Here is a 22,883-nt window from a genome sequence, read left to right as displayed (position 1 = left end):
CATAATTATAATGATTAGCTAACAATTACAGCATAATTTGGAGAAACGATATAGTTATATTTGATGGAACCAAAAACATGATTTTTGGTAAGGCCAAAGAGACCAATATTACTTGAACAACATATGGATTAATGTAATTTTTTTTTTTATAGGGTAGTTCAAGCTCCACTATCCTTAATAATACAATTCATTGTTATATATGAAAAATAATTTAATGTATAAGAAATTGACAAAAAGGTTTTCATTTTTTTTTATCTCAGAAACAAGCAAGCCTAATAGTTGATGCTGCAGAATTGAGGCCTAAAGTTCATTCATTTAAAAAAATGGATAAACACACTATACATTCTAAAGCTCGATGACAAAAGTAATACCTTTTGTTTTTCTTATAAAATCTTTTAGAGGAGGGTAACAATGATCTTATGATCATCACATTTTGAGTCAAGAGATATCATTTATTGCATGTGTAGAGTTTACCGTCATAGGAAATTCATGTATCTTGATTAGGTGACAAATAAAATTGATATGATCAAATGGATACATGACAAGTATTTCTATTTAAATTTACCATGACCATAGTTTTTACATTTTAATTATGTGTTCAATAATTTAGGTTATGTATGTTTCTCAGTAGTTTTGTTGCTTGAATAATTAGCAATTAGGTATTTATATATACATATTAATCTGTTAAGATATTTGAGAAAATTATTAAATGTACAAGAAAACAATTGGATTCATTGTATTCACAGAGTCTTTGTTATTTTAAAACCCAGTAAAAACATGTGACGGTGAAGTCGTACGAAGGAGGTGTTAGCTTGTAAAGAAAACTAATGACAAAAAGGTATGTGGGCACATTGTTATCAGGAAAAAAAAATGAAATGAAGAAATTAACTAAAATTTTGATTATACAGCATGAAAACAAAGATAAAATAAGAAATCATAGCATCTTGCATATTAAAATGGCCCATATCAATCAATTCATCTCCTGACCAGGAGCACTTACATGTTTGTTATAACCCACAAAAACATGGATCATTTCTCAACAGGACCAATATGACTTTGACAACCCGGCCATAACTCAATTTAACATTTTTTTAGTTTAAGAGGGAAGTCTCAATGGCATTAACTTTACAATATGCAATTGATAGTTTAATTTAATTTTTAACTTTTATCTTACAAAACCATTTAATGATTGAGGAAATGATAAACACTTTTGGTTTAATGATAAAAGACAATCAATCAATTAGCAAAATGCAGGATTCTAAGATCAAAAGTTTTTTTTTTTTTTTTGTTAATTTGTCAAATGGCTTAGAAAAAATATCTTTGAACCATGACAATATCATTAAATTTGGTATATATTATGAAGAAAATAATTTAGACCAGCCAAACATATCCTTTAGTCTGCATTTGCAAAGAATTAAGAAAAAAAAATGTCCACAAACAAAAATTTACCTTTCTACAAAATGTTTTCACTTGTTCCCCCAGCTCCTGAGAAGTCCGAGGAAGAGCAATAATAAAGAATAAATATGTCATCGACCAATGCATTGCCACATGGTCGCCAAGCCTCAGACATCAGCAATTGCACAAGACGACGAAGATGAGGAATGCAATGAGACCAATGTCGAGCCCAAGGATATCGAGCTCGTCATGACTGATCAGGCCCCCATGTCCTGGTCGAAGGCTGTCAAGGTTGTCAAGGCTGCTGATGGAGATATTGTTAGTGCAATCATGGAGCTCACCAATTAGTCATTTAACTTGTTTAAGTTGGTTTTGTCATTTTTGGTGCTTTGCAGAGTACTCTTTGTCACTGAGGTTGATGTTTTATGTTATCTGGGACCGTATCTTTTATATTTGGGCATTAATTTGATTTAATTAGGGGCTGTTTGAAATGGTGGTTAAAAAAAAAAAAAAAACTATCTGAGATTTCTTTTTATGGTGAAGCAATAACAATTAATGTGGACAATCAATCAACTTCAAAAAAAAAAATACCATAAAAATTTGAGTCCGGGGTCCTCTCCGTTAATTTGAGTTTAGATTCGGACTGTGTGATCAGAATGTGGAATGCACATGATTTCTTTAATATTTGTGTCCAAACAAATCTGACAATCTGAAACTAAACTCAAAATTTGCACTCTAGGTGATAGGATTTCAAATTTGAAACGTTGCATCACGCGTCTAATATTATTATTCAATTTAGGAGCAATGGGCCTACATTTTATTTTATTGAGTTTCCCATTCCTTGACTGATAGATAGGCTGGTTCTACCCTTGCAACCTAGGGCTTGATGTAATTTTATTTCAAGTTATATAGGTAGTTCCAGTAGTGTCACAATCCTTATCTTATTAATACAGTTTAATGTTATATCTGAAAAAATAAGTTCATGTTTAATGACAAAAATGTTCTCGTGTTTTGATCACAAAAAAAGACCTAATAGTTGGATGCTACTGTATTCAGGCCTAAAGTTCATTCATTCCAAAAATGGATAAACCCACTATACATCCTAATGCTCACAAAAGTAACACCTTTTTATGAGATTATCATCACATTTTCAGTCAATATATAACAACTATTGCATGCATGTGGAGAATTTATAGTCATAGAAAGTTCATGTCTCTTATTGTTTAGGTGACAAATTAAAATGATATGATCCAATTAATGGATTCCTTATGTACTATTTTCTACATAAATCTCTCATGCCAATAATGTTTTCACGTTTTGAAGTTAATTTGTTCCCTAAATTTGGTTTCATATTTCTCAGTAGTTTGTTACTTGAAAAATTAACAATTAGGTATGAAAATCAGATATAGCTATATATATTTTCCTTTTTAAGATATTTGAGAAAACTATTAAATGTATAAGAAATTAATTGGGTTTGTCATCATCACGTAATTCTTGTTATTCTCAAGCCTGGCCGGGAGGATCACAATAAGGAAATAAAAGAAGATATAACGTTGAAGTCATAAAACGGAGGTGTTAGCTTGTAAAGAAAAATAATAACACGAAGTAGGAGGGGTCGATTGTTTTCATTAAAAAAATGAAATAGAGAAATTATCTCAAAATAAGATTATACATAATGAAAACAGAGAAGAGATAAGAAAACATATATAACAAGTTCCATGCTAATATAGGCCATCTCCATCAATTCATACCTAATTAACGAGACAATGTTCGATATACTCAGCTGAATTGCTACCTGCTAGAGCAAATTTTAGGCGAGAGCAAAGGGGATCATGCATGCAAGAACGTACTGCATCCTAATATTGGGATCATTATTTAACCTTAAGATCATTTTTTTTTAATTAATTAAACTCAAACAGTAAAAAATTGAAGATTTATAAGTTATTTAAATATATCCACTCTTCATCGTTATTTAACCTATGGACTATATATTAAATGAAATTGAAAATTTTACAAACTTAATATGTAAAGATCGGTTTTAACGGTTTGATGAATTCATCGTTTGCATCCAATCCCATATATTTTAAAAATAAACATAGTAAGTTAAACAGAACGCTAGCTTTAGTCCACTTTTTATGTGCAAAACAACCATTTTCTTATTTTTAAGTGATTTGATAGCTGAGGAATAAACTTTCTTGAATTAAATTTGAAAAACATACATTCTTGTAAAATGATTCGATGTTAGATATGAAAATTACTTTACTTATAAAATTAAAAAACAAACCATGCATTTATTTCAAAAAAGGTACGTGAATGCACAAAAATATATTATGCTATAATTAAATGGATACTCTTATTAATTCCATTTATTTCATCTATTTTCTTCGCCGTGTTGTTTATGACCCCCCCCCCCCCCCAAAAAAAATAAAAATAAAATAAATAAATGTTGCAGAGAAACAAAAGTTTTCTGTATCTCCAAATCTGAGATTTTATTGGGGGTATCTCCTCAAATTTCCCTTTTTGCCTCACCCTAGTGCCGCTTCCTTTTTTCGATCTCACAACAGAAGCACATTTATTTGTTAAAGATGCATGGGGTTTGAGCTTTGACTAGGCCTAGTCAAAGGCCCAAAAAAATTAGAAGATAAAACTTTCCAGGCCCAATTTAATTTGACGCATGAAATTGGTCCATTCATTTTAAATCGGATTGATATAATGTCCCAAAAAGCCGAGTACTACGCGTTTGAGATGCAGAGGAGAGCGATTTCAGTTGATTGCTTCGTCAATTGGTCTAATCCTCTAACTGGGCTCTGCTGGGCCTGGGTCTATGCGCATGAATACATATCACCTGAGGCAACAGCAATTTTGAGTTTGGATCCGGACCGTCCACTCTGCTTTGGCACAAATATTAAAGGGAACCCGTGCATTGCACCTCGGACCTGGTTGCCTCGAATTCTGATCGGACGGTCTTGATTCAAACCCAAATTTTCTCTTACGTCACAGGATATGGATTTCTATGCGCATTGGGTGAATACTCCTTTGATTTTTCCCTTTTGCACTCTAGCGGCACCAACTTTCGAAACCCCGAAATTGCTCCAAAAGAAAGAAAAATATCCACACTTTCAGAATAGTCTTCCTAAGAATATCCCCCAAGCATATCTTATCTCCTTAGCTTCCGAAACACTCTTTTGCACCTCACATTGTTCATAGACCAGGGAGATATCTAACAAATTCTCTCTGGCATAATAAAGCTCACATTGTATATGCAATCAGCAAGCCATTTCCAGTCAACTGTTCTGTCAAAAACCATCCTGCCCTCAAATTTGAGATAAAAATTAACCTCTCTCCACTCCTTGTCGGTTCAAATACCTCCCAAACCACCAATGGCAGATCTACTGCTGTCAGCTTTGATTCCAGTAGTGCTGAGGAAAGCGGCAGACTCACTGTTTCAGCGAATCGGAGAGATGTGGGGCATCAATGACCAGCGCGAGAGGCTCCACAACATGCTTCTCGAAATCCAGGCTGTACTTCCCGATGCCGAACATCAAGGAAATTCTAACGTAGCTGTGAAATCTTGGCTTGAGAAGCTCAAATCAGCTGCTTATGATGCTGATGATCTGCTTGATGAGTTTCGTTACGAGGAGCTGTGCCAGGATGCTGTGAGACGTGGCCATAAGGTCAGCAATGTAAGTGCCTTCTTTTCCCTTAAAAGTCATCCTCTGCTTTGCTATAAGATGAGTGAGAAGTTGAAGAAAGTTGTAGGGAGGGTTGATGGTCTTGTTGTCCAGATGCGGAGTTTTGGTTTTGTCCATGGTCAGAGTCAGCAAGTGGCCAATCGGATAAGAACTGATTCTCTTGTGGTTGAATCGAAAGTTGTGGGAAGGGACAAAGATAAAGATAAGATAGTGCGATTATTGCTTGAAGGCTGTGAAAGTGATGATCTCAAGGCTGTTCCAATAGTTGGCATGGGTGGGCTCGGCAAGACCACTCTTGCTCAGCTGGTGTACAATGATCCTAGAGTGAAACAATACTTCAACTTACCATTATGGGTTTGTGTTTCTGACGATTTTAATATTGGTCATCTTATTAAATCAATCATTGAATTAGTCGAGAAGAAATGCAAACTTCCTATTGACAACATGGAGCTACTCCAAAGTAAATTACGCCAAGTTTTAAGTGGAAAGAGATATATTCTTGTGCTAGATGATGTTTGGAATGAGAATGTCGATGAGTGGGAGCGGTTGAGAGTTATACTAAACTGTGGTGACCCTGGGAGTGTTGTTATAGTTACCACAAGGAGCGGCAGAGTGGCTACTATAATGGGTACAGTAGAGAGTTATAATTTGGGATGCTTAGGTGAGGAGGATTCATGGAGACTGTTTCAAAAAAAGGCATTTAGCAAAGGGGTAAAGGAATGCCAAGAGCTGGTTGAGATTGGTAGAAAGATGGTTCAGAATTGTCGGGGATTGCCACTGTCCATAAATACACTGGGTAGTTTAATGAGTTTCAAGTTTGACGTGCGAGAGTGGCTGGCAGTACTCGAAGAAAGCAAGATATGGAAACAAAGTCCTGCTAAAGATGGGGTTTTGCTGGTATTGAAGCTAAGTTATGACCACTTGCCTTCATACATGAAACAATGTTTCGCTTACTGTGCAGTATACCCTAAGGATTATGAGATGGACAAGGAGAAGTTGATCCAATTTTGGATGGCAAATGGATTTATTCCATCTGATGGGTTATGTAGCTTTGAAATGAAAGGAAACGATATTTTTAATGAGTTGGCTTGGAGGTCATTTTTTCAGGAAGTTAGGCAAGTCTCATGGAGGTGGATAGAGTACCCTGAATATCAAACGAGAGAAGGATACTGCTCTGAAACCAAGTGCAAAATGCATGATTTGATGCATGACCTTGCTCAATCCATCATGGGTGCTCAATGTCACTCCACATTAGAAGTACCAGCAAAGCTTAACCATCCAATGATCAATGTCCATCATATTTCACTAAGGACTCTTCCCTTAGATATTAACAAAGTGATTGATTGCTTCCCTTCTATCCGGAGTCTCATTTCATCCAGTCTTTATTATGGTCCTAACTATGTCAAAAAAACTGGATTTCTAAGATCGAACTCTCTGCGTATATTAGAATTACATGTAGAACCTATTTGGAAAACTATCTTTACACCCGAAAAAATGAAACACTTGAGATATCTGGAGTTTTCGAACTATAAAATTACATCATTGCCTGAAGCGATAAGCACTCTCTATCTCTTGCAAACTCTAAGGCTCTTTTATTGTAATGATCTTAAAAAGCTACCAGAAGGTATGCGATATATGGGTAGCCTCCGACATCTCTATATTGAACGCTGTTATAATTTAAGAAGCATGCCAGAAGGTTTAGGACAGCTAAATTGCTTGCAAATACTGACAACCTACATTATTGGCACCAATGCTGGTAATGGTATTAGGGAGCTGAATAACTTGAATAATATCCATGGCCAATTGCATCTATACAATATAGGGAAAATTAACAATATTGTAGATGCAATGGAAGCAAATTTGTTAGCTAAACAAAATCTGGATGATCTGGCGTTATGCTGGGGAATGCCTAAGCATCCTCAAAGAGTTGATTCCAATTTACCAAAATCAAATGGTCCGGAGGTGATGCACTGCAATCATTTTGAAGTGTTGGATGCTCTTAAACCTTGCAATAAATTAAAGGTTTTCAAAATCAAAGAATATAGAGGTGATAAGCTTCCAGATTGGATGACAGAGTACCATATGCTAGAAAATCTTATTGAAATGTATATAATTGAATGCAGAGAGTGGTCAGAAATACCACCAGTAGAAAAGCTTCCTTTTCTTCGAATTCTCAAGTTAAAACATTTGGATAAGTTGAGGCATCTTTGCAATATTGAATCCATTAGTGCCGAAGGTGGTGAAGATGCCCAAGTAGCTTTTCCATCGTTAAAATACATGAAATTGTCTGAAATGCCAGAATTATGCAGCTGGTGTGAAGGTGAAGTTGGCAACAAGTCATCACTAACTTTTTTCAAGCTAGAAACACTAAAAGTACACAACTGTCCTCAACTAACTGCAATACCAATTGTACCTTCGCTCATGAGAATGTCTGTTAAAGGAAATAAAAACTTGTCATGCTTTGCAACAGGATTAACTACATTGCATGACCTCTCACTTGAGAGCCATGATGGAACTAAATCTCTTTCTTTTCAACCTTGGGAGTCTCTCAATGAGTTACGTTTGGAAAAATACAACAATATTGTACCAATAGGGGCTAACGAGGGGGAGGTGAGTATAACAACAAAATGTCGATCTCTGTTTCTGATAGGGTCAAATATTCCATCGAATACGTCCTTGTGGTTCTGGAAGTGTTTTACATTTTTGGATTTTCTGTACATTAAGGATTGTAACAACCTTATTTATTGGCCAGAGGAAGAGTTCAGAAGTTTGAACTGCCTAAGAGACATTCATGTCATTGGATGTCCAAACTTTCTTGGATCACAACTGCAATCCCCAGTTGGGAGGTCAACCATAGAAGTGCTATTGCCTATGCTTAAATATCTTAATATCAGGAGCTGTCCAAATCTGGTCGAAATTCCCAAATGCTCAACATCTATTCAAGAATTGTATATTTATGAATGTCCAAAACTTCAATGCTTACCAGAATGGTTGGGAAGCATGATTGCTCTCAAAGGGTTAGATGTTACAAAATGTGAAAGCTTGACCTCCTTACCATGGAGCATAGGAGGCCTTGCTAGTCTGGAAATCCTTCAGATAGAAGAATGCCCGAAGATAAGGGTCCTTCCTGAGGGAATGGAAGAGCTTAAAGCACTTGAGATGCTGAGGATTGAAAAGTGCCCAAAGATAAGGGTTCTTCCTGAAGGTCTGTTACCACAGCTAAAGAACCTCAATCAACTTTGGATCAAAGGTTGTCCTCACCTGGAGAGGCATTGTCGAAAGTATGGAAAGTATCGGCGCTTGATTACTGAGATTCAGATTACAAAAATTGGAGAAGAAAGAAGATCAGACATATTAAAGGATCTCGCAGTACTATCATTTGCATCATGCAAAATCACTTGCTCTTCAGCACGATCCTAAACCAATATATCATAATTACCATCTGAGGTATACTAGATCCAAACTATATCATTTTAAATTATTTTTTAAATGTTTTTCTTTCACTTACAAATGTCCTGTAGGATAAGAAATTATACATGTAGAACCAAGTAGACTTACAAAGTAATATATATACATGCATATCAACTGTTACAAACATTGTTCAACAGGAGAGTATCCCCAGTGCTCGAGTGGTACTTATCAGTATATGATTATTCTTCTTTTTTCTTTCTATTGTATTTGATGAAGTCAAAGAGACAAAATTGTTGCATTACGGTCCATTAAAACATGAAATGTAAGAACGAGCATGAGCAATGCAGTAGACAATAAATTATTTCTGTATGTTTTATATTTTATTGCTGATTTGCATCTTTGTTTATGGTAACAAATGCATAATTTTACAGTCATTACTGATGCACAAAGATTCATGTATGCTCTTAGTAGGAAATCATTATCTGATTCATGTATCCACAACACCATGTTGTACCCGTGACTTTGCACTTCCCGTGTATTCTTGTTACTTTTCATGTAGAACGAAAGAGAGTGGCAAGGGGATTCTTGCTGCTGTTCTTGTATAACAAAAAAATAAATTGACCATCTTTTCCCTTTTTGCCCTTATGTTCATTAACATTTGGAAATTGCTTCTGGATTTTGACATTTGCTCAATGATTTTTTTCAAATGCAAATAAATAAAGAATGTATATTTCAGATGCATATGGCAGAATTTTTTTTATCTTTACCTTCCTCTCTCCCACAACAGCATGTTGTACCCATGACTCTGCCCATTATGCCCCTCACCAGAATGCACATCCCCTGTGTATTCTTGTTAATTTTTATGTATAGCGAAAGAGATCAGTGTGTCAAGGGGATTCTTGCTTCTGTTCCTGTATGATAAAAGAATCATTTGACCACATTTACCTATTTTCCCTTATGTTCATTAACATTTGGAAATTGCTTCTGGATTTTGACATTCCCTCAATGATTTTTTTCAAATATGAATAAATAAAGAATGCATATTTCGGATGCTTATGGCAGAATTTTAACAATTGCTCTATTCAATTGTATTCAGTGCCATTCTTTGGACGGACCATTTGATTGGAAAGGAACAAAGCGTGCTTCAAACAAAAGGTACCGAAAAGTTGTGAGATCTTTAGCTTGGCTATATCACTAATTTATTTGTGGGTAGATGGTTAATTAGGGATTTACATGGGTACATATTATACATCAAATTTATTTATTTGTGGGTAGATGGTTAATTAAGCAATACTAACAGCGGAAAGGAAAACGGGTGGCAATTGCTGTTCGCTAGGAGTTACAAATCTCAGACTTCCCAGTTTTGTAATTTTGAGATGTGGTGATGTATTGCTTAATAGAACTTGTAATAAGGAGTGCTGGTCCTTTTGCTTTTTTTCATAGATTCAGTCAATGATGTGTGCGGTACCGAGTCGGGTATCCCATCTCTTCTTCAATTTAATTAGTTTTAGTGGTATTCCATCTCTTCTTCCAAGGAAACAGGCTTAAGTTTTAGCAAATTGCGAATAATGATGAACATTCCTCATCCTGAAATTCTTAAAGCATGGGAGGGTAAAATTAAAAAGAGTATATTTGTCAATTTAATTTTTAAAATAAGTAAATAAAAGATTTACTAAATAACAGGGGATAGAAAAAGAATGATAAGTTTTTGTGGAGATATTGAATATTATGTTATTTTTATGAAAACATTGGTTATTTTAGATGGGCACACTAATAAACCTTTTTACTGACTGTTAAAAAAATCATTTACTGACTATTATTGAGGTGTTGTTGTCAATATAGGTACTCAACACTGACGGATAAAAAACAGTCAGTAAAGATATCCAATACTAACTGTTTTTTAACCATCTTTCTTCGATCAGAATACGGATTTGGAATTCGGATTATGGTCTCTGCACCGTTCGATCAGAATACGAACCAATTTGCAGTTCGGATCTGAAGGTGATAAGGAAGAGAATCGATTTCGGCCGTCGCTGAGCTCGATCCAGCTAAGCCTAAGTCTGAGAAGAAACGCAATTTTTTTTTTCTGTTTTTGAAAAACTGATAGTGGCTATCAGTATAGAAACACAATTTTCTTAAGTGGCGATCCCATAGGTTTAGATCCCTTAAAGTAACTTAAATTTTGGATCTGCATCATGACCGTTTGTTAAGAATCTGGATCAATCCGAGGACCAAAACTCAAAATTTGTGTTACTTTAGGGATCCAAATTTCCCAGGATTGCCCTATTTTTTACGAGTAATTGCATAAGCTGGCCTATGAATACCTGCTGTTCCATCAACTAACGATTAACTGACGACAGGCCCATCTTCTTCCTTCTCATTAATTATGTTGCACAATGAATATATTTTACTCTCTTTTTCATTTTTTTTTTATGAGTTTGAAAGATTCATTTTTGTGAAGTTTGGGGAACGGATGGTTTGGGCCTAATTATGAAATGTAGGTTTGAAAGATTCAGGTTATAAATTCAGCATTATATTTTGTTATTACTGCTATTATTGTAATTTTTATTATTATTTATTATTTGTGATGATGGTTGTTATTGTTATGGTTGTTGGTATAGAGTTGTTCTTTTAATGCAATTTTGATAGTAATATAACAACACCTTTAAATTCGGGCTTCTTGAATTGCAATCACAAATAGTTTCTAACAACTAGATTCTATTTGATCGCGTTTTTATTTTATCATATTAGAGTTATAGTTAAAACTTTTTTTTAAAAAAGAAATAGTGACAAGAAATTAAAAGTATATAGACTGAATTTTAAAGTTCTTCTTCATAATAATACTCTATATAAATTTTTTTTTTTTGTAAATATTGAAATCATTAGAATGACGTTGAATTTGTTCCAACGGAATACTCTACATAATTAAAATGTTGAATGTTGAAATTGTAGGGTATTTCATACAATAATATCTAATGAAGTATGTATATTGTTTCAATAAATTGTTTACACACCCAATTCCGGGTACTTGTATAGATTAATTGTTTCACTTTTTGGGCTCCTAGTAGAATTTAAGGTGGTTTTTTTTTCTAGTTTTATTATTATTAATTCTTCATATTAAATGTTGAGTGAGGCTATGGTAATATGCATTGTGCCCGTGCTATGGAATCATATGTCCGCTTTTAAGATTCAAACCGTCGATTTGAACTGTTCAATCTTCATAAGACATTGTACTTGCAGACCAAATTTTGCATTTTTTTGAAATATTTTACTAATTTTTAATAAGTTAAAAATTAATGAATTTAAAAATTCTGAACCATCCAAAAGCATTAATTTTCTTTTTTTTCATTGAGTATTTTCTCTCTCTCTCTTTAATTATATTAGCTAGCTAGTGAAAAGTTTCTTTCTGATCATCGGTATCCAATCACGAGGCAAAATAATTAAAGATTTTAAATTACTGATTAAGATGTAGTCCCTTCGTTTCTTGACTCTTGTGGCCAGGGATCATGCTCATGAATCTTCTTCATGCACGACTCTTCAACTTAATTAATTAATTCATTTATTACATTGATATATTTCTATTATCTCTTTAGCATAGATTTAGTAACGTTGTGTTATTATTTTTCATAGTAAATGTTTATTAGGTCATTGGAAAACCTCACAAAACACAGCTGAAAAACATTGAAATTCTTCCGGACCTGATATATTTTGATAAAAAGATGTTAAGTGCAAACACGAGCAGCCGCAGAAATAAATTATTTTTTCCCTCAAATAATAATGCTCACGCCTTAATAACATATACGGTGAATTTCACGTATCCCCTTCAAAAACTTTAATATTACGTATTTTCCCCTTTAAAACTAATAATTACATATTTATCCTTTAAAATTTTAGATACTCGGATATTTATCAAATTCATCGTATTTAACATTAATTTTATATTAATTCCTATTTTACTCTTATAAAAATTGAGACCAATTAGTTCTAGTGTCTATCTCTACCGTCGGATCGTAGTGTTAAGATTTTGTGCCATCAGATAGATCGATCATGCTGTGTATCTTTAAGAACAACAGCAATACGATGGCTAATGAAAGGTTGCTTTCTGATGATCGGTGATTTCTAGGAAAATTAATTAATTAGTAACTTAATGACTGATAAAAGCTAAGTCTAATCTTCTTTATTCACGACTCTTCAACTTTAACTTATTGGTCCATATATATATATACACACCACCATTGTTAATTATCTTCCAAATCACTAAATATATAAGCTCTTGCTTCCTCTCGATCAAGTTTTAAAAAGCTTATGCATGGCTTCTTCGTTTACATCTTCAGCTGTATTCCAAATGAAAACAGTAAGTAGCGGCACACACCGTGTCAAAATAAAAACTCAGTCCCTGACCAGATTCTTCTTCAGACGTGACAATAGCATTCAGTGTAGCACATTCACAGTTGGCGAGTACTGATGGGCAACATTGTACAACCCATTTGGCCTGTCTCCAAAATGTATACCTATTATATCATTTGGTGTTGAATTACTGAGCGAATTAGTGAAAGATGTTATGGTTCTCTTTTCTTTCAGTCTAATAGACCAAAACGGGAAAGCATCACATTGTAGGACACAGAGCAAGGTTTTTAAAAAAGGAGATACGAAGGGATACATTGATATTATCACAAAAGAAAGTTTCTATAGTTTAGGTATTGTCAAGGATGATAGCTTTACAGTTGAGTGCAATTTACAAATCCTTGAGCCATCCAGAGAAGAAGTAAACAACAATAGCTCCATCTCTGTGCCTCCATCCAATATGCACCAGCATTTCCATCATTTGCTGCAAAGTGGAGAAGGTGCTGACATCTGCTTTAAGGTAAAAGATAAAACATTTTCAGCCCATCGAATTATCTTAGCCTCCCGTTCATCTGTTTTTCGGGCTGAACTTTTCGGCTCTATGAGTGAAAGCAAAGCTAAGTGCATTGAGATTCAAGATATGGAGCCCCAGATTTTCAAGGCCATGTTGCAATTTATATATACTGACATGTTGCCTCCAAGTGATAGTGATGATGACCATACCGACAAAGGCGTGGATGAAGATATCACGGCTCAGCATTTAACTGTAGCAGCTGATCGGTACGATTTGGACAGATTAAGGCTCATTTGTGAGGAGAGGTTAGCCAAGAAAATTAGTGCTGACAATGTGGTAACGACACTGGTGTTAGCTGCGCAACATAACTGCCAACAACTCAGAGAAATATGTCTCAACTATATTTCTTCTTCTAAGATTTTGCATAGTTTCACAGAAACTGATGTATTTGCAAGCTTTACGGTGAGTTGTCCATCAGTTTACAAGGAGCTTCTGGTAAAGGTTGACAGCAACAGGAGAACCTGAGATGGTTATATATGAATGTGTTAAATCTGTTTGTTATGTTAATTAAGTTTGTTGAAGTATTTTATAATTTAGATGAAACTTGTTATTTCTTCATTTAATTCTTAGTAAGATATATGTTGTCTTTTATACCTAATTAATCTCTGGTTAAATCGTGTTATTTGTTATAATTTAGATAATTGTGATAATTTTTTAATTTGATATGAAAATGTATGTGTTTTGTGTGTTGTAATGATTTCCATTTTTAAGAATAGTTAAAATACTCGGTAGAAATATATAAAATTAATTTCTTACAATTATAACACAAGATTTGAAAATATATGTCCCTGAAAAATGTGAGGTCCATAAGTGCTCGTCTAATTAATTTGCTATTTCAATATTTTTTAATTTAGTGAATCGTTATCCAAAATATAGAAAAATTCCTCCATATATGACATGTCTTGTTTTTTTACCTGAAATTTCGTTCTCTTGTTAATCAAGGTTAATTTTAGGTGCACTTCATAATTAGTTTACTTGAACACATTTTAGGTTCTTAATTTTGTCCAGATCAAGTTTTGTGTGGATGAGTTTTCAAGAGGGAGAGTGTATATGTAATCGCCTTAATGGGCCATCATTGGGCTTTCTATTGGGCTCAGTTAGGTCATGTCGTGAAATTAGGCCAGTGATGAAGTTTTTTTCACCTTCAAGAACTACAGTGCAAATACATTTTTTTCACGGGTTCAAGAACAAACACACAAGTATGTACATAATAATAACAATATATTCGACAGAAAAATAAGATTAATTTGAGAATTAACATCGGTTTACTGTTCAGGCAAAGATAGGTTGCAGCCAACAAGCATGCATTTATGACTGTGACATACCCGTTGGTTCGTTTTGCTTTATTTCACTTTCTGTTTCACAAAAATTTTCTCCGATTCGCACTTTTGCACAGAAACATGATCTTGGACAAAACTCAAAAGTAAAATGTTAAAAATTTTGCAAAAAAAAAATATTTTAACTCGAGTACTTGATTTGTTACGTCATTTTTTCCATGAAAATTAATGTACAAAAAAAATTAGTATGTTACGTCATTTGTTATGTCTCTTTGAAATGCATGCTAGCTTGTACCTTACAAGTGATGTGTCTAAATAAGAAAAATTTTAAATTTTAATTTAATTTTGTATAAAGTCAAATAGCCAATAATATTATATTATTTAAAAGAGATTACTGAATTAAATGTGTTTCATTTTCGGTTTAACATTAATTTGATAAGGAACAATAATAATATATATTCCACGCATACCCTGATTTCTAAAGCTCATACCACATCTTTTTTTTTCATATAAATAAAAATACTCACAAGAGTACCAAAAATTATCATCATATTTTGATGGGAAAATTAGTTTTATGCCACTCCAAAACATTGAAATTATGAAATTGCCACCCCAAAAATTGAAATTAGTTTTTTGCCACCCCAAAACTTAGAAATTTATGAAATTGCCACATCTATACAACTAATATACATATTGAATTAAAAATATTCTGAAAAGTATTGTATAAAACACGTATTTTCATATTTCCAAAATTACCCTTCATTGTGAACAGATAAAGTTGAGAAATTGAGGCCTCCATTCATCTCTGATATTTCTATTTGCTCCCAGTAATTGAATTCATATCACGCCCCCTCCTTCGCCAAATCACGGGAACCCTAAAACTAATTCCGTCTCCTCCTCCGCCGAACCTCTCCTCCGCCGAACCTCCTGCCGGCCCTCTCCACCACCAGCAGTGCTTTCAAATCAACCTCAACCCTTATATTTATCCATGCACATATCTAATCAGGGGCCTACTAAAATAATTACTTGTGCTGGTTCAAATCATAGTTAGTATGGCACATGGGAAACTGATAACCTGCCAAGGTACATAAAGCATTGCTCGCCTTTCTCAAGCAACAGCCTTGCAAAGCACTCCTGGTACTGGTACAATTACGCTCTTTACCTTTTTGCTCATGTCCTTCCTATATTTATATGTTTTGGTTCTATATTTTGTCAATTTCATAATGAAAAAAGGCCCGAACTGAACCAAGAAGACTAGAATTGCATAGACGTGAACTGATAGAAGGTACAGGACAAATCAGGGAAGGATCGGTGCTAAGACAATTAACTGGTACCATCCAAGATGCGGTACCAGTAGGTACGCAGATGCAACATTACAGAAAACCAACTTTTTTTTGTGAAAATGATAATATGTTATATTTCATATCTTGTATTGGAGTAAAATGATACAATTATGTTATATTTCATTATTGTGTTTTATATTTTGCAAATAATCCAATATCTCGGACCAGTAAGCACGACTTATTTCAACTTTAATACATTCTTAGAGTTAAATTTACACAAATGTTGATTAAACTAATGGATTTCAATCATTTGTAGGAGGAGGGAAGCTAATGTACGAAACAAGCGAAGTATTTGATTAAACTAATGGAAGCTAATGTACGAAACAAGTGAAGTACTTGATTAAACAAGCGAAGTACTTGGAGTTGTGGGCATGCGAAGTATTTTGATTGTAATTATTTGCAAGTAGTGTAGCAGTGTATTTAGGAATAGTTGATTATATATGTCAATGCCCACAGTTAATTATGGCTTGATTATGATTAGTATTTTTCTTCTTTGGTTAGATTATTATTCTGGGATAGATGCTTGGGTTTAATTTGCTTGTCCCCAGGTCCTAGTATAATTTTGTCTTCTTGATTAATCAAAATGAAAATAAATTTTCCAACTTGTCCGTCGTATTTTATATTTTCTTCAACTTCTAAGGGCTGAAATTGTGCATATACATTTGGATTTGAGATGTACTGGTAAACTTCTATAGCTCTTCTATAGCTTCACAGTGTATTAATCCTTCCATTAGACATTTATACTGTCCCAGAATCTTGCATATTTCTAATTAATTCAAAACCAAATCAAATTGGAGATTCAAGTACAATCCAAATTTGAATAATTCAAAGGACCCAAATTTCTACTTTATTTGCACACTACCAACATATTTACAACGTGAATATTTACAATACAGAATTGACAGATTATGCATTTTCTGTGGCAGCTACTCAAACCAAGTTCGTTAATTAACTCAAGTGCCAAGTAGCAAACTCCCTTTGTCTCTAAAATTAGGCGTACACCATGTAGGTCGTGTATTTGATCCAATGAAAGTTTTTTCCTACAAAAATAAATCCATTCATGTTAAGAATAAAATTGCCTCCGAAATCAAGTAGATCATCCGATTGAGTTTGAATAAACCTCAGAAGTAATGGCAGGGAAGCATAACCCTGTTGTCATTCTTTTAGTGTACCAGAATTTATGGACAAATTGATGTCTAATAAATAATCAAACAAAATTCCTTTCCTTGTAAATAAAAAAAATCAAAATATTGCTAAAACTAACCTGACGAGACCACTCGGAGCACAGTCTCCCAGCAAACCCGGCTCTCGACAACAGTTCCCTGGAATAAACCGGCTAACGTCTGGGCGCTGATCGGAGCGAACCATGGGAACCAACTGTCAAGAAGGGGAGAGTTCATGATTCTGACAGAGAAACAAGAGAAAGAGAGGCGAAGGAGAAGGCAGGATGAGGAAGGGTGAAAGAGCGGAGGAACGAGAGAGAGAGGCGAAGGGGAAGGCAGGAGGCCGTTTGGGATGAAGGGAAGGGAATGGAGGCCTCAATTTCTCAATTTTATCAGGGTAATTTTGGAAATATGAAAATACATGTTTTATACAATATTTTTCAGAATATTTTTAATTCAATATGTATATTAGTTGTATAGATGTGGCAATTTCATAAATTTTTAAGTTTTGGGATGGCAAAAAACTAATTTCAAGTTTTGGGGTGGCAATTTCATAATTTCAATGTTTTGGAGTGGCATAAAACTAATTTTCCCTATTTTGATTCACAATTCAATTGTTTATAGTCATATAAACTTCATGTTTCACGATATTTAGGTGATGACAAATTAAGTTGGTGTGATTAAATGAATGAATACCTTATGCTCCTCTGTATAAATCTCTCCAAACAATGACTTTTAAATTTATCGAATTATTCTAGTTCAATAATTAAGGTTTTATGTCTCACTAGTATGTTGCTTGAAATGTGTGAAAAAAATAGATATATATATATTTATTGAACTATCTATTAAGATATTTGAGAAAATCAATATAAATACAAAATAATAAAGTTCTTTAATCTAATAAATATTTTAATCTTTCTCAAACTAAGTCTTAACAAATAAGAAAAATATATAAAAAAACAAGTGCTGGTAAATAAAAATTCAAGATAATGATAGGTGAAGACTGTAGCTGCTGTTATACATATCCATAATTATTATATTTTTCTTGTGCTATAAAGGATCGTAGCACGAATCTAAAATTGACTCCTAAGAATCTGAAAGAGACCGATTTTGATTGAAGTTACCTTACATGTCTACACCAATGCAAATTGGGCGGGATGTCGGGATGATTATCGATTGACATCCGGTTTTTGTTTCTTTTTAGGCACCAATCTTCTTTCATGGAGATCCAAAAAGCAACATATCGTTTTAAGGTAAAGTATCAAAGCCGAGTATAGGAGTATGACAAGTGCATGTCAAGAGCTTATCTGGTTACAATAACTTCTCAAAGAACTAGACGTTCCACTTGTCTCTAAACCAGTTCTTTGGTGTGATAATTTTGGTGCAACTGTTCTTACCTCAAATCCGATATTCCACGCTCGTACCAAACACATCGAAATTGACTATCGATCATTTCATTAGAAAAAAGTTAGCCGCTAATTAACAATTGATAGTGCAATTCATCTCAAACCAAGAACTAACTCGCTAATATATTCAACAAGTCCATATCACGGCTAGCTTTCCTGCAAGACAAGTTGACACTCTGTGCACAGGATGGTTCATCTTGAGGGGTATTAATTAGATGAAGTCAAACAATAGATATTGTACTGAGTAATTAAACAATAGAGAAGAGATTTAGGATTGTAACTGACAGACGGTTCAGAATAGTTAATTACAGTTGTATCTAATTTGTCCATATATACATGTACATGTAAAGAAATACATTCAAATATTCAATCAATGCAAGATTCATTTTACAAATCTCTTTCTATTCTCTGTATTATATATGAGGCCCACCTTTTTCCTAACTAACACATACCCATGAATACTCCCTGTTTAATTAACTAACGACAGGTTCGTCTTCGTCCTTTTCATTAATTATGTTGCCCAATGAATATATTTTTAACTCCGTTTTTCATTTTTAATTTGTATGAGTTTGGGTAAAGGATGGTTTGGGCCTAATTATGAAATGTAGGTCTCTTTCAGGTTATAAAATGAATATCATATTTTGTTATTATTGCATTTATTGTAATTTTTATTATTAATTATTATTTATGATGATGGTTTTTATTGTTGTTGATGTTTTTTGATAGCAGTATAATAACACCTATCGATTTGGGCTTCTTGAAATGCAACCACAAATACTTTCTAACAACTATATTATATTTAATATATTAAAGTTCTAATTAGATTATATGTAATATATTAGAGTTCTAATTAAAAAAATTAAAGAAAAGTGACGATCGAGGATTAAAAGTATTTTAATTTATTTCTGTATGGGTACTGAAATTAAAAGTTCTTCTTGATTATAAATTTATAATACTATATTTTTCTTTTTCTAAATATTGAACCGTTAGATTAATTCTTCGATTGTCTCAACGGAATCTCAGCCATATTCGATACATGCATGCCGAAAGAATTTTGGAAGTAGAATACAATAATACCGAGGTATATATGTAGAAATTAATCAAAACTAGGACGAATTTTATATTTTTATCTTCTTCTTTTTTAATATAATTCAAGTGAAGTTTAATTACATTAAATGAAGATGAAGTTATATTGTTTTCTTATGATATGGATTGACATTGTTGAGAGAAGTTTTTTATTCATTCTGAAAATTGCAATAAGACAAAATAAATCTAAAAGTTAGTCCATAGAAGAAAATCATTAACATCGAGCAAGTCTAAAGCGAAAAAGAATGAGAAAATTGAGAAAACTTAAAATTTATAATTTCTTTTGAGTAAAAATTAATAAGGATCAAAGTCCTTATTTGATTTTATTGAATAGAAACAAGAGGTCCTCAAAAATAAACGGACGATCAAACGATAATAAATAGAATAATTGAGAATAATCAGCCGATTGAATTAGAAAAATCCACTAATAGATCTCCGATAAGTGTATTCATAACGGTTTGACCGTCGTTAACGATTAAAAAAACATATAATCGACCGTTAAGACCATTTTTTACAACACCAATATATATAAAAGGGCTCAAAATTTTCTCTCGCTCCGGACTCCAAAATCTTCAAAACCGGCCCTAAGGATTTCAATAATCCAAAACGAGACCTTAATTGCAAAATTAAGCATCAACAGTGCAACAATATAAGCCTCAATATATTTCAATCCATTGTGCCCTTATCAACCTTGATCTAGGATACAAATATTCAAAGCATGCATATAAATTAAAGCATTATAATATATAGAAAACAACATCCATTGACAATCCGATTTAAATCTCCTCCTATTACATATTAATCAGCATTAATTTCTCTCTTCCTAAAAACACTTAGGGACTAATTAAGAATTTAAGCAGATGTTGTAACTGTAATAATTCTCTCTTCCTAACAAGTATCTACATAACTAAACAACTTATCCCCTGCTATCCTCAATTCTTCGTCTATCTTTTTCTCAGCAAGATTCGCCAATTGCGGGATGTCAAGATCAAATGCTGCCATCCAAAGACGAAAAAGCGTCGTAAGTCTACTATCACGATTCACAAATTCCTTATCCCAGTTCTCGATTTCCTTCTCAGTCATGATTATCGGGCTCCCGTCCGGTGTTTTACAAGGTTTGGTCATCTTCTTCTTGAAGACATGTATCTGACAATACTCGTACACCATACGGAGGATATCAAAGGTGATGTTGGGCAGCTCAATGTTGGCGTCAGGGTTGCCGTCTTTGATCACGTTGCATATGGCTGGAGACATAGTTGCTATTGCCTCCATCACCAGACACTCTTCTCCATCGGAGGTTAAGAGGAAGAACATCTCCGTCACCATAAACTCTTCTCCATTGGAAGTTGCGAGGAAGCACATATCCTCAGGTAGTTTCGTCGACATTTTAGTTTCGTTGAGGTTTTACATTTTAGGGGTTAAATTCCAAGACTTATATAATGTATCATCATAGGATTTAAAATTAGAATTTGCAATTATATATGGCACATCTGCAATTAGAGAAATTAAATTTTTACTATTTTTATTACTCTAAATATACTCGCAAAAGACTAATAAAACGTATTATAGATAATTAAATATGTACCAATTCCTTTATATTTGCTGTTTAAATTAAATTGTTTTTTTGCTATTCATGGCTCATCTAATTATGCAGTTTTCTATAAACTGATATAAGAGTTTCTTTATTTAGACAATATATGGAGTTAGGCTGGGGTGCTATGGATAGCATAGTGGCCTCTATGCTACGGCTCAATATTCGAGTTTTCAAAATCCAAACGGTCGATCTGAATCGTTCATCTTATTCTCCATATTAATATTTTCTTGGAGACCAAATTTTACATTTTTCTGAATTTTTTTACTATTTATTAAGTATTTTACAAAATTGTTGATCCAACGGTGGCTGCACAAAACAGTAAAACCGTTGGATTAGCGATTTTCAAAGTGGCTTAATAAATAGTAAAAAAATTCAGAAAATTATAAAATTTGGTCTCCAAGCAGATATTAATATGGAGAATAAGATGAACGGTTCGGATCGACCGTTTGGATTTTGAAAACTCGAATATTGAGCCGTAGCATAGAGGCCACTATGCTATCCATAGCACCCCAGCCTAACTCCAATATATGATTCATTTTCTGTGAGCCATGAATAAAAATTTTCCTACATATTTAATTAGATGAGCCATGAATAGCAAAAATTGATCAATTCATCACATGCATTTATTTAAAAATCAAAATCAAAATACAAAATACAAAATTATTTGCCAAATGTTCCCAAAATCTATATGTTTCATCTATACACATACATTTATTTAAAGTTGCAAATGAATGTTAAAATAAAATATTAGTGGAAATCAATTTAAATCGAATAGAAACATGCATGAATTAAATCAAAATATTTATCAAACAATTACAATCTTATCTAAAATTGCAAGTGAATGTTTTACATATTAGGGGTTCGATTCCTATCGAGAATTATATTATCAAACAAATACCATAGAATTTAGAATTAGAATTTTAATCTGTCTGATTTTTTTTTATTGGATGGCGCCAGTTAAATAATTAATGATGCCATATTTAAAACAAGTGTTTGAATGTACAAGTTTAAGATTCTTCTTAAAAAACTATAAAATATGTCTTTAATATTTCGGAAAAGATATTTGTCTGTCCAATATTTTTTCGGATGCAACATATTTCTTTATAAAAATTAACGTTTCTTCAATATTAAACCTTGTTCGAAATAAAGTTTAATACACAATCATGATATTAAGAAAAGTGTAAATGCTTTTTAAAGATGATAAAAAATTTATAAAATATCCACTAAATTCTGAATAGGGTTCCCAGTTTTTTGAGATGCAACACATAATTTGTGGTTGGTTTTACGATTAAATTTCTTTTAAAATTAAGTTATTTTTTGTGGTTGTTCTTACATAATAAAATTTTTATATTGCCATTGATCCATATTTGGAATATTTGCATGATGATGCTATAAATGAAAATCTTTCGGGTGATTAATGGCAATTTTTGTAATTGGATTGCCAAGTTCATGATCCGATATATATATTTTGCGCCCTTATTCTTCCCCTCCACAAACACATCAAATTTACTAACTATAAGCAGATTGCTTTTTTGCAGCTCGCAGAAGCTGCGAAGTCGTGAGGGGGAATCGAACTCTCGACCTTTGGGTACAACAAC

General features: G+C 33.3%; 2 protein-coding genes and 1 pseudogene across 3 annotated transcripts; 2 read left to right on the top strand and 1 right to left on the bottom strand.

Moving 5' to 3' along the window:
* Positions 1 to 4,537: 4,537 nt before the first annotated feature.
* Positions 4,538 to 11,042, top strand: LOC144554144 (disease resistance protein RGA2-like). Of its 2 annotated transcripts, XR_013511546.1 has the most exons (3): positions 4,538 to 8,534; positions 9,595 to 9,653; positions 10,421 to 11,042. XR_013511546.1 is itself a non-coding variant. In XM_078302398.1 (2 exons), the coding sequence occupies exon 1, from the start codon at positions 4,776 to 4,778 to the stop codon at positions 8,505 to 8,507; it is 3,732 nt and encodes a 1,243-aa protein (XP_078158524.1). In that variant the 5' UTR covers positions 4,538 to 4,775; the 3' UTR covers positions 8,508 to 8,534; positions 9,595 to 9,923. The 2 variants fall into 2 exon arrangements, 1 of the variants encoding a protein (XP_078158524.1); XM_078302398.1 differs by lacking the exon at positions 10,421 to 11,042 and having other exon boundaries at positions 9,595 to 9,923.
* Positions 11,043 to 12,578: 1,536 nt separating this feature from the next.
* On the top strand, positions 12,579 to 13,947 carry LOC144553865 (BTB/POZ and MATH domain-containing protein 1 pseudogene; annotated as a pseudogene).
* A 6,632-nt stretch (positions 13,948 to 20,579) lies between these two features.
* Positions 20,580 to 21,077, bottom strand: LOC144553864 (SKP1-like protein 7). Its single transcript, XM_078302058.1, has one exon. It carries the CDS (start codon positions 21,075 to 21,077, stop codon positions 20,580 to 20,582), a length of 498 nt encoding a protein of 165 aa, XP_078158184.1.
* Between the last annotated feature and the right edge of the window lie 1,806 nt (positions 21,078 to 22,883).

The sequence above is a fragment of the Carex rostrata genome, chromosome 5 (assembly GCF_964058835.1).
Source record: "Carex rostrata chromosome 5, lpCarRost1.2, whole genome shotgun sequence".
Classification (NCBI taxonomy): domain Eukaryota; kingdom Viridiplantae; phylum Streptophyta; class Magnoliopsida; order Poales; family Cyperaceae; genus Carex; species Carex rostrata.
Note: the sequence above shows the minus strand (reverse complement) of the source record. Positions and strands in the feature narration are given on the sequence as shown.

Coding starts and splice junctions, on each gene's coding strand:
- LOC144553864 (XM_078302058.1), bottom strand. CDS start 21,077: ATGTCGACGAAACTACCTGAGGATATGTGCTTCCTCGCAACTTCCAAT.
- LOC144554144 (XM_078302398.1), top strand. CDS start 4,776: ATGGCAGATCTACTGCTGTCAGCTTTGATTCCAGTAGTGCTGAGGAAA.